The sequence below is a fragment of the Aquila chrysaetos genome, chromosome 7, assembly GCF_900496995.4.
Source record: "Aquila chrysaetos chrysaetos chromosome 7, bAquChr1.4, whole genome shotgun sequence".
In the NCBI taxonomy this organism is placed as follows: domain Eukaryota; kingdom Metazoa; phylum Chordata; class Aves; order Accipitriformes; family Accipitridae; genus Aquila; species Aquila chrysaetos.
This window is the reverse complement of record NC_044010.1, coordinates 35828250-35842397: the sequence shown is the minus strand read 5'-3', so window position 1 is coordinate 35842397 and position 14148 is coordinate 35828250. Positions and strand designations below refer to the sequence as shown.

The 14148-nt window shown below is 48.0% G+C and overlaps 1 protein-coding gene across 1 annotated transcript; it reads right to left on the bottom strand.

Moving 5' to 3' along the window:
- Nucleotides 1-1668: 1668 nt before the first annotated feature.
- Nucleotides 1669-4521, bottom strand: CRYAA (crystallin alpha A). Its single transcript, XM_030021071.2, has 3 exons — nt 4222-4521; nt 3150-3272; nt 1669-2062 (listed from the first exon to the last, which is right to left on the bottom strand). Exons 1-3 carry the CDS (start codon nt 4408-4410, stop codon nt 1853-1855), a joined length of 522 nt encoding a protein of 173 aa, XP_029876931.1. The 5' UTR covers nt 4411-4521; the 3' UTR covers nt 1669-1852.
- Nucleotides 4522-14148: the final 9627 nt, after the last annotated feature.

Sequence of the window (14148 nt, the reverse complement as noted above, 5' to 3'; positions counted from 1 at the left end):
TTGGCCTAGATGTGGCAGAAGAACGTGCTTTTTAATTTTAAATAGGCCCAGAGCTTCTGTATTTATGGCTCATATTAATATTTAAACCCATGTCATGAGAAAAAAACCCAGCTTATATTTTCTCTCTTTTTCACAGTTAATCAGCAGCAAAGGGGAGGAGGTTGGCGGGCTCGTCTTTTTGGCAGAGCAACACTTTCTCCAGCTGTCCTCACCTCCCAGTGAGGGTATGGACCTGTGCTCTTTGCTGGGAAGGATGCTGTCACCCTGCCTTGTTTTGTAGGTGTGATCCGGGAGCACCCAGAGACATGTTGATTGAGACAAACTTGTGTCTGCTCCCGGGGAAGCAGTGACCTTCTCTACTTAGGAGCCAAGGTGGACCTCAGAAACTCCACCTCACATTGGAGGTCTTGGATGTGAAGACCTCTGCTAAGACAAAAAGCACTCGCTGTCCAAGCTGATCTTACCTGAGGGGTTAATTGTGGGGGATGCGGGGTTATCAGTGATGCTATGCTTTTGCTAAACACCCCAGATCTCTGTCTGCTTGGAAAGCTATTTGAGTCAAGCATGAGTGCTGAAACCTTCAGGCTTGAGTGCTCTCATCTACGCAGGCTTGGGAGCTATGGATTTCATGCGTGGCAATTGCAGGGAGAGACAGCACCTATGCCCTACCCACCCTGCCATCAAACAGCTTTAATCATTCATTTCAGACGAAATCCTTCACATCGTATCATGGAAATGAGGTCTGCATTGCCGTCTTTACTGACGCAATGAACTTAAGAAATGGCATGGCTGTTGGGCTGTTGAATTTTGTTCTTCTCTTGATCCTTTTGTTTTGCTTGCATGAAGGATAACAGGAGCACGAAAGAAAGGGCAAGTCATCATCACAAAACGTACTTCCAGCGGTGGAAAGCGCGTCCTCAAAGCAGTGTTAGGCACCGCGCTAACCTTTCAATTTCAAAAGCCTTAGAAAGGAACAAACGAAACCCCAAAGCCAATTGCGTGTTTCCTATATCTCTTTATTGACCGCCACTGACCGCGTTCTCAGGTTGAGTGCCAGATACCAGTGGAAGAGGTGGAGCTACCCTAGAATTACAGCGAGAGCAAGGGAGACGGTGTGTTACGCACAGGCTGGGGAGAGCTGGCTGGGGATGTGAAGCCTCTGCACAGCGGTGAGCCCCCCTCTCTCCCCCGAGGGCCTACTAAGACAGTGGAAAGACGTGCTTGTCCTCGTGTCAGTTGTCCCTAAGGGAAACGACAGGGTAGTGGTATGAACAGATACACTTAAACACTTTGCTGAAAAAAAATACACGTTGCAACCCCCGAAGGCAGGATGTTATTATTTCTCCTGTGGTTGCAAGGAACTCCTGGCACATTCATCACATGTACGCAGGATCTCAGGTGTGGGGCTTGGCTCTGTTGCTTTTTTTAAGAGTAACCGGTTTAACTCTGCGTGGGGTAGAGCAAGTCTGCAGGGCTTTTCACCTGCTCCAAGCCTCGCCTCAAGACTTGGTGCGCCAGGAGCCAGTGTTACTTCTGCACTCCCTCCTACCTGATGGTGGTTATGGACTACAGCACTGGACGAAGACCCTTTCAGCAAGTACAACGGCGTGGCAGCACACGCCATCCATGCCATCCCCACAGCACAGCTCGCAGGTTTAAGCTTCAAAGTCCACCAGCCGCTCACCCAGCCCCTCGTCCCATCCAAGAGAAAGGGGGGGGGAAAGAAACACGGGGGAGGGGGGGGGGAACCAACGAAATAAACCCCTCTAGATATTCACTGATATCTCTGCAATGGCTCTGGGAGCGAGACCTGCAGACGGTGGCAGCCTGCATACCGCAGCGGCAGGCGGGTTTAGGAGGAAGGCGCGGAGGTGGGCTTCTCCTCCCGGGACACGGGGATGGGCCTCTCGCTGTGGCTGGCGTCCATGTTGGAGGGGACCTTGGGGCCCGAGAAGGTCAGCATGCCGTCGTTGGACAGGGAGCAGGTGATGGCAGCCTGGTCCACGTTGGCGGGCAGGCGGTACCGGCGGTGAAATTCGCGGGAGATATAGCCGTGGTCGTCCTGAGAGGCAGTGGGGAAAGGGGGGAAGGCCGGTCAGAAACCCCCCAGCACCACGCCGTGCCTCCCTCCGCCCGACCCCGTGGCTCCATAGGAGGGGGGTCCACGTTTGGCCTGGCTTATCGTGACACTGTACTGCTGGTATCGCCGGGCGATCTCTGCTTTTTACTCTATTTTACGGGTTTGTAGGGGCAGGTGTCCCCCCACGATGTCCCTGAGGCTGCAAGAGCTGAGCAGAGCAGCAGGGTGTGATTTTGGCCATATTATAGGTTGGGATCTGAGCTGGACAGGGGCCCCGCCATAGTCTCCGATTTCAAAGGATGCTTGGAGAGAAAGTCTGGGGTTCTGCGAAGGTAAAAACAATGCGTGCGTGTGCTGCCATGTATTTCCTTACTAGGCAGCAACGCTGTGTCAGCCAAAGTACACAACCCTGGCCCCCTTTTTTTTGGCCAAAAGAATGAGAAATGCAAATTTTTTTTTTAAGTCAGCCGTGAAAATGGCTGCTCTCTTCCTCTAGAAAAAATAACTATATTAAAAAATACATACTGTTTCCAGGCTAGAGCTTTGTCTGGCCAAAAAAATGTATGAGAAGAATTAAACCCCTGCTGGTATAACTCACTTTTAGACCCCCACGGATATTTCCATGACATACGTGTGAAAAGTTTCCAAGCCTCAGGCATTTGGTTGTTTTTCTTTTGTTTTGTTTGCTCTTGCTTTCCTCTCCTAGATCAGCATATGAAAACTCTGTTTTCACTAACGATTCTGGCTTATGAAAACTCAGCCATGCTTTGGCAGCGCCAGATGATGTTCTTTGTCTGGTCCAATGTTATTAGTGAACAATGGACATCATCATCTGACGGTTATGGAAGGTGATGATTGAAAATAAACAAAAGAGGAGTGGATCAGCTCATTATTGTCAGATATCTGGTTGGGGCTCTATGGGAACAGGCCATGCCAATAATGACAATCAATAAATAACTCCTTCTTCTGATATATTCTTCTTTTTCTCCTTCAGCTGAGGACCATTGGAAAGAAAGAAAACGGACCTTTACTCCCCAGTTTCTCCACCATCACCATCACTTCCACTTACCTGTCTTTCACTGTGCTTGCCATGGATTTCCACAAAGTCATCGATAATCTTCACACTCAGGTCTTCAGGAGAGAAGTGTTTTACATCCAGCATGATTGTAAACTTGTCCCGGTCAGACCTCACCTGAAACGAACATTGTTAGACAGTAAGACCCTAGCTCTAAGCACGGAGGTAGCACCAGCATCGTGGCAGATTAAAAGGCAGAGAAGGGGTGGTCTGGCGGCGGCACGGTTTCTCTTTCTGTGACTATGGGCCTCAGTGGGGGTCTCCTTCCCATCACGGGGACCCAGTGACACTGGGACGCCACGGTAGGCATCTGCGCCATTGCTACTGCTCTGGGGAGAGGCGACACTTCTCACCGCTATTCTTCTGCTGGGGACCCCTTTGCACTCAGCGATCTGCCAGATGCACCAGGCATTTGTACTCAGCAGCGAGAGAGGACGGAAACCAGTGTAATATTCTCTGATAGCACGCGTTTCGTCCTTTCAGTGATTTATGGTTTCTTTGTGGTCTTAGCTCTGGGAGGAAACCAGGATGAGAGGGCTAGAGAAAGCACCAGTCCCTGAGCTTCGGAGCACAGCCCCCATGGCTACGCACTCCTCCTACACGGAATTGCTCCTGGGTCTTCCAGCGTGGGCTTGCAAAAACCACTGAGCTCCTGAAGTGGAGGAGGGGGCCAGAGGAAGCTCCCACTCGCCGGCGTCCTCTCCCATGCCGAGCTGCCCTCATGGGCGCTTACTCCGGGAGCAGCCTAGCTCTTCCCTCACCATATGGCTGGCGGGCGCGAGGGCAGCAAAGGCAGCCTTTTACGTGTTGGAAACAACCGTCAGGAGCCAGAATAGTTTCCGTTTCTCAAAGGGAAGCCTTCTCCCCAGCGAGGGTTTCCCTCCGTGCCCAAGAAGGGGCGAGCGGGCTGTGCTTGGCGGTGGGCTGGAGGTCCTCCTCGCCCCCTCGCACCCCAGCATGGGGCTACAGCCACCGGCCCCCGCCGCTGAGCCGCGGGTGGGATGGAGCAGGCAGAGGCGTAAGGAGGGAGAGGAAGGAAAAGGAGAGGAAGCCGAAGGGCCCTTACCTCTGAAATGCCCGACTCCAGCACGCTGCGGAAGAGGGACTGCCTGTAGTAGGGGCTGATAGTGGAAGAGAACAAAGGCAGGAGGTCATACTCGAGGAGACCCTCTCCGAAAAACTGGTCGAACAAACGGCTTGGAATGAGGGGTCCCAGAGCACGCTTGAACCAGGGGTGCTGGATGGTAATGTCCATGCTTGCTGCTGCTGCGACCTGTGGCTGCAAGGGGAGAGCGGTGGGGGCAGTGCAGCTGCTGGGAAGACAGCGATGCCTTGGCTGGACTGCGCAGTGCAGCCCCAGGGAAGCTCCCCCTATATATACCGGTCTCGCAGAATGAAGGCATTAGCGGGATTTCTCTGGAAAGACATGATCTCATGATGGAGTCAACATGGTCAGCAGAAATGTGGAGACTGACCTGGAAATGACAGTCTGGTTGGAATCGGTGCCAGATCTCCCGGAGGGATGATGCCAGGCAGCAGGCTGTGAGACACGGGGTGCCCAAGGGTACTGGCAGGTCTTCTACGGGATCAAGCAGGCTAAACAGGACACCCTGGTGGGTGTCTCAAGGACGCTTGTGAAGGAGGTCTGTTTCTGTAGGTCTTTGTAACCCGCCCTTGGCTTTTCGTTAATTTGCTTCTGTGTTTGCCCCTCCTTGAAACAGAGACACAAAGTCTCTTCCAAATAAATGAGACAACTTTCTTCCAAGCGAGGAAAAAGGGTTTGATTCGGGTTGAAGAAAAGTAAACTTTTTTTGTGACATGCTATAAAGTGTCTCCACCACTTGAGAGGGGCCTGACACCCCTGGCATGGGGATCCTGGCGGGGCTGGCAGGGAAGCAGGACTAATGCATGATGCAGAGCATGAACACGGGTTTGACATAACAGAAACTTTTAACAAACAAATACTTTGCCAAAAGAAAGAAGGAAAAATACATTTGGTCACCAACCATAACAGCAGTCCCAAAGCTGCTCTTGAGAGTGTCCTTGTTTTGATTTAGGAGTGTTGTGGGAGATTCATCTCCTGGTGTCACTACACAGATCTTGCTTAACATGCGTGTCTGGTTACGGCTGTTTTGCATTTCTGTTTCACTTAAAGCCACCTTTAAGGGGTCGTCCACCCTCCTGGACAGATCGGGGAAGGGGCACATGGACAGCCCGCTGCGGGAGCAGCAAGCTCTGCCAGACAGCTGAGGTGGCTGGCCGGCGAAATGGTGGCCAGCCTGCCCAGCTCCACAGCAAGGCTCGGCACGAGGCTGCGGCGACAGCCGAAACCCCATTTCCACTGGAGAGCCGGTGGTGTAGTGGTTGCATCCTAGAGGCCTTCTGGACAGCAGAAGCACCTACGTCAGGAGTCTTGTGCATCTCAGCACGTTTTGCAGTCAGCGGAGAGCGAGGGAGAGAGAGGAGAGGGTGCTTCAGAGCTGAGGGGTTGAATCATCCTCTCTCATGGTGCCAGGGACTAAAGAAACTGAGGGTGGCTGAGATCCTGGCATCAGTGCTTTGGGAGAAATGGGATCATTCCAGGCCAGAGGAGTTAAATTCAGAAAAGCACGGAGGCAAAGTGACATTCAGCTGTGCATCGCCTGCAATCTAGGTGCCACGTGGCCTTGGAAAGTCCTTGGCCTTGAGTCCCACACGTGACCCCTCCCCACACAGTGCATGGAGGCAGGTTGAGGAAAAGTGGGAACCAGAATATCCCATTACAGAGGCTTTCCTTCATGGAAAGCAAAAAGTGGAGCAGAAAAACACCCTAAAAGGCAGTAGAGACTGCTAAGAAGACAGACAAGAGTTTAAGTTCAACCTCACCTAGTTCCAGCAAGAAAAGGCCCTGTGGTCTGGCCATGGCTCTTGGGTATGAAGGCTTTTCTTAAATCAGGTGCCAAAATGAGCTCAATCCCTCCTCAAGACATGGAGGAAAAAAACTGCAATACACAGACCTAATCCCCCATTCAGTTCCATTGTCCCAAATCTGTCATCTTGCTTGAGAAAATGAAGGGAAAGCAAACGAGTCACAAAGCGCTACCAAGATTTTTCTTCAAGAGCTCTGTGAGATTTAGGTCTTTGTCCCAGGAGAAAAGAAAATCTCTCCTCAGCCACTCAGTACCAGGGAGCTGCTAACCTGTATTTAACCAAATGGCAGCAGTGACCTGACATATGCAGAATGAAAGGAGAGATACAGGAACAGGTTCAAACCCCAAGCCACTCACTGGAGCGCACAAAGCAAATGATTTATTTGGCTGGTAGAGGAGCAGGTGGGAACTGTGCCCTGACACAGAAAGTGAGACAGATTTTCGAGTCTGACATACCGTTTGGGTCCCAGCCATGCATGAGGGGTGGATGCAATCCCTGCAGTGTGTTGGGAACATCCCCTTTGTGTTTCCCAAACCAGGGATTATATCAGGAGCACAGGGAGCAACGCACACAATGGCAGGCTCCTCTCTGGGCATCTTTCAGTCCTTAAGAAACTGCCAAACCCTTGAGCTCTGACCTCCAGCATGTTCCCCATGCAGGAATGGGGGCGGATTATTGGGGCAGGGAGGAAGAAGGGAGCTCAGATGGGCTGTACTTCTCCCAGCAACACCGACCAGCAGCACATCGGTGCTCTTAGTTAAGCACCAGGAAAGCAGCTGCTTGCCTACACACCACCACTTATCTCACAGGGAAGCCCAACAAAATCTATCATCTACCCACAGCTTGAAGCTTGCTCCAGGATTGGAGCATGTGTGTGTTCAACATGTGATCGGAGCACCCCATATGTTCAGCGGGATGATGGGAATAGGCTGTTGAGAGAAAAATGACAAATATGTCTTCACCTAAATTTCATCTAAAATTATGTATTTTACCACACATTCAAATACTTGAAAAGTGGCAGCCAACTTTATGGTTTCATGTCATTAGTTTCTTCTGGACCCACATTTACATGGCTCTCCCTAGAATTAATCATATCCATTTTGTCTTTGACAAGGATTTTTGTCTTTTATGGGCAAAATATTTCACTGAAATGTAAATTTAATTTACAGAAGTTTTTCCTGATATAGACTTCATACTACCTGCATGTATCTGGGCAGCAAGCAATCTCCTGAGGCTCATCACATCTAACTTCCAACGGTCTAAAACTTAGGTGTCCAGCCCAAATGAGTTGTCCAGGCTCCCTGTCCAGTCAGTGCAGAGAAACAGATGCTTCCAGAAGGCTCACATTATAATGTAGGTGGGAAGGAAAGGTGAAATGAGACACCTTTCAGCAGTGCCTCCATCTCGACTGATAAGGAGGGAGCCTGGACAGCTGCCTCAGGGGAGGCACTTCTAATTTTAACTTCCTTCTGGACAAGCAGAGCTGGTGAGATGAATCCCATCCAGTGGGAATTTGGTATGAGAGGAGAAAGCAATCATTTTGCACCAGTTCAGGGGACCAGACTTCTCACAGGATGCACAACATTTGTTCCTATAAAAAGAAGAAAAACTAGTGCATGGGCTCATGAGCGCACCCAAAAGCAATGCATCAAAGGCAGATTTTCCCAAAGCCTCGCTGCAAATTTAGAATGTGAGTCCAACTCAAAATGTCTAGCTTACCTTTGAAAGAATCCCTTCCTAAACTATCACACATAATTGCCAGCACACGAGACATTTAGTAAAAGATGTTGCCCAGGACAAACTGCAGAAATGCTAGATCATGTTTCTGAGTAAAGCAGGCATCAGTGATCAAGCACAGCCCTTGCTTGTTTTTAGCTGCTCTTAGTTTGTCCGCATGACTGACTCTCACCTGCCAATTTCTAGGTGAGTCGGGCACTGTTTCCAACCCCCAAGCCAAGCTCTGTACAAGCCCAATGTGAAGAGAAAAGCAAGTATTTATGTGGAGCAGTGACTGGTCAGGTGTAACTGTGGAGGGTTTGTATGTGGTTCTGAAGTGCTAATATAACAGGGATTACTGTTTCCAACCGGTGTGTTGCAGCCTCAGGAGAGCCAAGAAAGGCAACCCCTCTGCTCTGATCTGCATGTCCTCTGCCAAGTGGTCTCTGTTAACCTGCAGAGGGTGCAACTCTGCAGATAGTTCTTACAGAAAACAGGCATGCGTTCCAGTGCTTTTTCTTTTGAATAGACCTGTCAACCCAAAAAAGGTATGACTATACTCATTTAGATGGTCCTCTGCATTTAGACGTAAGCTGTTTAGTGACAACATAAGGGAGTGAATAATCTCTGCCAATATTTAATGATAAAATTGTTGCAGCATGCTAATCAAACTAAGTTTTCCCTTTGGAGGAATATTTCTATGAGGTACAAAAAGGAGTTCATGACAGCCACACAGAGCTAGGGCAGCTTGCAACTTGATTGCAAGTTTTCTTCCTACCAGTCTCGCTGTGGTGGAAAATACTACATAATGTGTGTGAAGGAGCTGGTGAGTGGGAAAAAACAACCATGCTTTTCTTAATCTTTCATAGACCTAGCTTTGGAAAGGGTGCAAGAAGTCAGCAGAAGTCAGTATGCAAGCAGTCAAGCTAAAAGGGCAGGCTCACTAAGGAGCCAGCATCATCAGTTTTGGTTCGTGAGCTGCTAAGCGCTTACTAAAAGCTCTCCCTGGAAATGAACACACAGCATTTATTTCTTTCTAAGGGAAGAGTCCTTTCTTTAGAAGACTTATTTCCTGTTCCTCAAACATATGCATGCTACCCAGGGCAGTGCCATGGTCAGGAGCTCCAAACCTTTGTACCATGTCTGACCTGGGATGCTGATGGAGGAAGGAGCAACTGATTATAACTGCAGCTAGGCTCCTTTTCCTCTGCACTCAACCCCCACCAAGTACCATGGAAAGCACTAAAGTAGCAATTTCTGTTGAATTTTGAATGCTGTTGATATCTCGCTAAAGTTTAAAATGGATGGGAGGAGGTGAGGCCATGTTATCAGTGCAATTTGCACACCCTGCTTAACTGTGGTTGGGGCTGCAGGGCTAACGCCATGGGAGAGCTGACATGGGAGAAGGCAGGTGTTATATTCTTTTTTATTAGATGAATACGTGTTTCTTGTTAAAAGCAAAGAGAACACTTGAAAACCCCTCTTTGAGGATAGTTCATAGCAAGAAAGAAGCCAGTTAGTAGGAGGGTTGCGACATGCTGAGCACCTTTGAAAATCAGGCCACTTATTAAGAAGTTTAAATATAGATCTAGGAGCCTAACTTTCTGCAAGTGTATTTAAATAAATAAATAAATAAATACAACCCCCCCAAACTTGGCTTGCTTTTCTTTTAAAGAGACATCAGTGTGTCCCTAGAGAACTCCGCAAATTCCCATGCTTCCCAAACAGCCATCAGCTGCCCAACTGGGAGCAGGTGAGCAATGCCCTGCACTCCAGCAGCTTGGCTTAAAGAGTGAGGGGCTAAGCCTGTCCTGGTACAAATCATCATACTTCTTCCTTCCCTTGACTCTGCAACTCTTGCTTGATGAATGGTCAAGCCCTGTACCACAAGTTTTGTCCCAGGTGGTCTCCACTCCTAAGCACAATAGTTTTTGTCCCACAGGGACCATGGTTGCAAGGTTGCTGAACACCGGAGCCAGGGAGAGCGCGATAACTGAGGGACAGCTCAGTTCCACAACTAACAAGTTGTGGAAGTGACATTTCTAGTTTTCTACCTAAAAAGAAATCTTTGTCTCACTGTTTTTAAGGCACAATCCTCTGTTTTATTGCTGGCCTTCAGGATTCTTTTTCCACTCCAACATCTGCTTCCTCCCTATTTTAGAGGGATGTGGCGATTTTTATTTCCTGGCTCATAGCGATCCACAGCCAGATCTACTATTCAGCTGTATACTGGAAAAGTTAAATATCCACTCTCCTCATACAAAGACTGATATTTATTTTATCTAAAGAATTTATATAATACCAACAGTCTGCCTTGGCGCAGCCAAAGAGGCTTAAAAAATTACTAGCAATCCCTTTTTTCCACCTCAGAGCTCACATCCTAAATACTGAACAAATCCCATCAGTGTTTAGGGCACATAACATCATTGTTGTCAAATCAATGGTGAATTTACGTGCTGTTAATCCTTGGCATTTATTCAAACAAGCTCAGCAAGTTTTAGCAGCACAATGCATTTTATGTTTTCATCAATGGATTTGCATAGGGAATGAGAGATGCTCTTTTCTTCCCAGCCTGCAGCAGCGCGCCCAGAGAGTGGGAGATGCGAAGAGAGCATCTAGCACGCCCAGAGAGCAGGAGAACTGCAACAGGAGCAGGTTTGGAAATTTACAGCTGCTAAGCAATGATGCTTCTCCCCATCTGTAGATCTCAGAGCACTTTCCAGAGGAGGTAAGTATCATCATGGTGACTGGGAACAACAAGTAAAATAACTTCTGACCCAGAAAGGCAGAGGTACAATTTGAGCCCTTTTCACTCGCCTAGTCTTTTCTGTTAATAAAACCACCTCTCTTGCAACTCCACAGAGCTTGCTGCTGAGAGTTCCTCTGCCTTGCAGCCAGATCTCATCTCCACGAGCCTTCCATGGCCCCTTTTCCTGCAGTATAAAATATTCCCTTTGCTCTAGAAATTACACCCACTTTTTTTCAGACCAGAGAATTTGAGAGTGTAGGGTTGTTTTGTGACATGTTGTTTACTCATTGAAAGCAAATAATTATGCTAAGTCATATAACAGTTTTAGGAATTAAAAACTTGACTATTTTTCAGAGGAAAGGAGAAATTATGTCCATTGTTTTTTTGGTATGAACCTCTACCAAATAATTAAATAACTAAATACATTAAAAATATATATCTTCAGATTGAAACCTCTTCTAAGGAAAAAAAAAAAAAGAAAAATCAAAATTTGCTATATGGTTCTTTGATTTTATATTTTTTTTTTCTTCCAGTGCTCTTGACAGCTTAGATGTGAGTTATTTCTGCATGGTCAACATGAGCATTCTTGCATTGAGCAGATCATCCTACAGAGCCTGTAGCAGAGTGATCCTATAGATTTTTTTTCTCCAAAGGATCGATACCCAGCCTCTGCACTGGGAAGACGGGGCATACAGGGAGGAGCAGGGGTATCACAGGGAATGTTCTACCACAGATATTCACTCAGCAAATAGGCAATGTGGAAAATTTGGGAAGCAGACGAGACTATGGGCGGTGTCTGGAGAGGGAGAAAAGAGATTGCACGAGGGGTTAGCCAGAAAGAAAAGTGGCTTTATCTGCAGAGAGAGAGGGAAATTGAACAAGTGGTGCTGATGTAGTGGGGAAGGAGAGGCAGGAGGAGGAGGTCTGTAGGAGCACTGGAAGAAAACTGGAAGAGAAGAGATGATATCATCGAAGGAGGGTGGTCTGTCCAGGACAAGCAGCTCTGTAAAGGGCATTCTGTGAACCCTGCAGACACTTGGTAATCCTGCAGTGAGCCACACAGTCCTGGTTTAAGTCTGCCTCTCAGTGTCTGAGCAGGGCTTGGAGGGAAAACACTAGACACCGAAGGTAGATGTCATTGCATGAATTGTTAAACCACCCAGGAAGGCTCCAAAAATTGCCTAATCACAGGTGATGCTGCAGTAGTTGTTTAGTACTCAGGTGTAACCTGGAACTGGGTGGGAATTGAGCTGTTTGTCGGTGCTAAAGGGACTGTGGAGATTGGCTTACAGAGAAGACAGGAGGTCGACAGGGCAAGAAGGCAGTATCAGATCTAAAAGGGACACTGATGAAAGGGGGTTTGGGCATGCAAGTCATATTATTGATTCAGGTTAGAGAGTGAGAGGCATTGAGAGACCTGTTGGTACTACAGAGGCTGAAACCAACACGATTCTCCATCAGGTACTGTGTGTTCACAGGCTGCCTGTATAATTAGGTTATTTAAAGTTAACCTAGATAACTTACCACGGTTGCATAATACAAACAGCATCCAGACACTACTGCAGGGAGCACGTCCTTTAAAAAGCAACCACGGGGCTGAACCTCTCTGAACCTCCACCGGGTTCAGAAGTATGTGTGCAGTGCCGTAGGATCTGCAAATCTCCCTGTGCTGAGGAGAAACACAAAATAATCACAGCTTTCATCTGGCTCAAAGGGATTCACTCTGTTCATCCAGCAGCCTAAGCGAGAGCAAAAAAGCTAGCTCTTGATGGGATAACGATCCCCATTCCTTATGCCCGGATGCCAGACGAGTCTGTTACGGTGGCAGCTGTCTGGTGACTTGGAGAATTTATTTTTACAGTAGCTTGGTGATGGGAACCTTAGAAAAAAACATCACGTGGCAGAGAAAGACCCTAATGAACCGCTTGTCTAAGCTGCTCCCAAATCCTCTTGCTGGGTTTATGTGCACTCATGTGAGGATGAGCATTAGTATGAGGGTGGTGGAGGTTAGCGGCAAAAAGATTAGCGCGATCGGCTGGTGAACAAAATGCTGAGACCGGCTCTGCGTGCGTCACTGTGTGCGTGCACTAACAACGCCAAGGCCTGCTCTCAGCAGTTCTTCTCAGCTGTTACGCGCTGCAGGTTTACGGCTGCTTTGCATCACAGGAGGAGGGGAAGGAGTCAGTATGAGCCAGCGATCCCCTGGATGTCTCTTATGATCTTGCAAGGTAAATAGAGCACACAGGCCGGGGACTGAAGCACGCTCCTGGGGAGAAGACCGCAAACTAAGGGATAATCAAGCTGAAGAGCATCACATTTCCCAGACTTTAACGCACAGGAAAGTGTTACGCTCAGGCACTGCAGATGGGATAAGACTTCAGAGAGTTGATGCAACACCAACGACCGTGGCTCTTCTGTGCATAATTAAGGTTAAATGATAAAGATAATCACAGCATCTCCAGGCTAAAACAACCCCTCTTTTCCCTTTCTTTTTTTTTCTCCCCAGTTGCTTTACGCGTTTTGTCAAAAGGTCATAGCCAGGGGACCAAACACAGTGAGGGAAAACAAGCAAACAGAAAATCCCCACTGCAGCTGTTGAGTAAAAGAAATAAAGGAATTTTGTATGTTACAGCTGGGAAGAGCGGTGCAGAGGAGGGGAGTTGCAGCTGTGGGTGCAATAATAGGAGGGAAATTTAGAGCAATCATTTTTGAATGCAGGCCCCCAAATCTAAACTCACAGCACGCAAACACAAAAGTACTTGCATAACATTTCTCACTTACAAGGGTGACACAATGACCTGTAGATCACAGAGGAGCTTTTCAGTGACCCAGTGAGGATGCTTTCTCAGTTATAAAGGTTTAAGTAATGCACTTTATGAGCAGCTGTGGATGTAGGAGAGCAGTTCTGGAGGCTTCTGATAGCATTTGGGCAGATGAGCAAATAAAAATTTGTACTAAGTAATGTTGCCCAACACTTGGTGTTCTTTCTCCACCTACTGCATGACAAGAGGAATGCTCTACAGCCTCACTGAGCTACCTGAGAAGTGACTCTCTTTTAGTACTATGCACTGTTTTGCCACTGAGTGCATCCAACCTTCCTTTCTTACTCCGAAATCTTGTCCAGCTCTCCCCTCTGACTCCCCAGCTTTATTCACCGGGATACCTCTGTGTATTTCTGTGCTGCTCAGTGATTAAAACCTTCTGTCAATGCTGTTCAGTCTTCCTCTGGGCCTGTGTTGCTTTACAGTCCTGTTCCAGGGTACCTAAAAAAGTTGTTACTTCCAAAGAGCTGCTTGCTCTTCACAACACCCCTGCAAAAAGCAGGCCATCATCCTCTGAAGGGCATGAAGATTTGACTGCTTTTATGGCCCTGTTGTGGCCATCCTCTTTCAGTGTCCCAGCCTATGTTAGAAGCTGGCTCCCGCTGCAGGGATGACCTGAGGGGAAGTGGGTTAAGAGAAAGAGGGCAGCCACTAAATCTTCCCTGTGGTAACAAAATGTGGTCCTGGGGTCTCCATCAGCTCTGCTCCTCTCTAGGATGGGCAGTACTTCCCAGCCGGGAAGGTCTTACCTCCAAGGAGACATTCAGACATTGGTACTAATTACCCTGGAAAGGGA

Bases quoted from the DNA above. Each gene is read 5' to 3' on its own strand.
- CRYAA (XM_030021071.2), bottom strand. From the start codon at position 4,410: ATGGACATTACCATCCAGCACCCCTGGTTCAAGCGTGCTCTGGGACCC. The intron at 3,273-4,221 runs GTAAGGGCCCTT...TGTTCGTTTCAG, and splicing joins TGGAGTCGGGCATTTCAGAG to GTGAGGTCTGACCGGGACAA. The intron at 2,063-3,149 runs GTAAGTGGAAGT...ACTGCCTCTCAG, and splicing joins GCAAGCACAGTGAAAGACAG to GACGACCACGGCTATATCTC.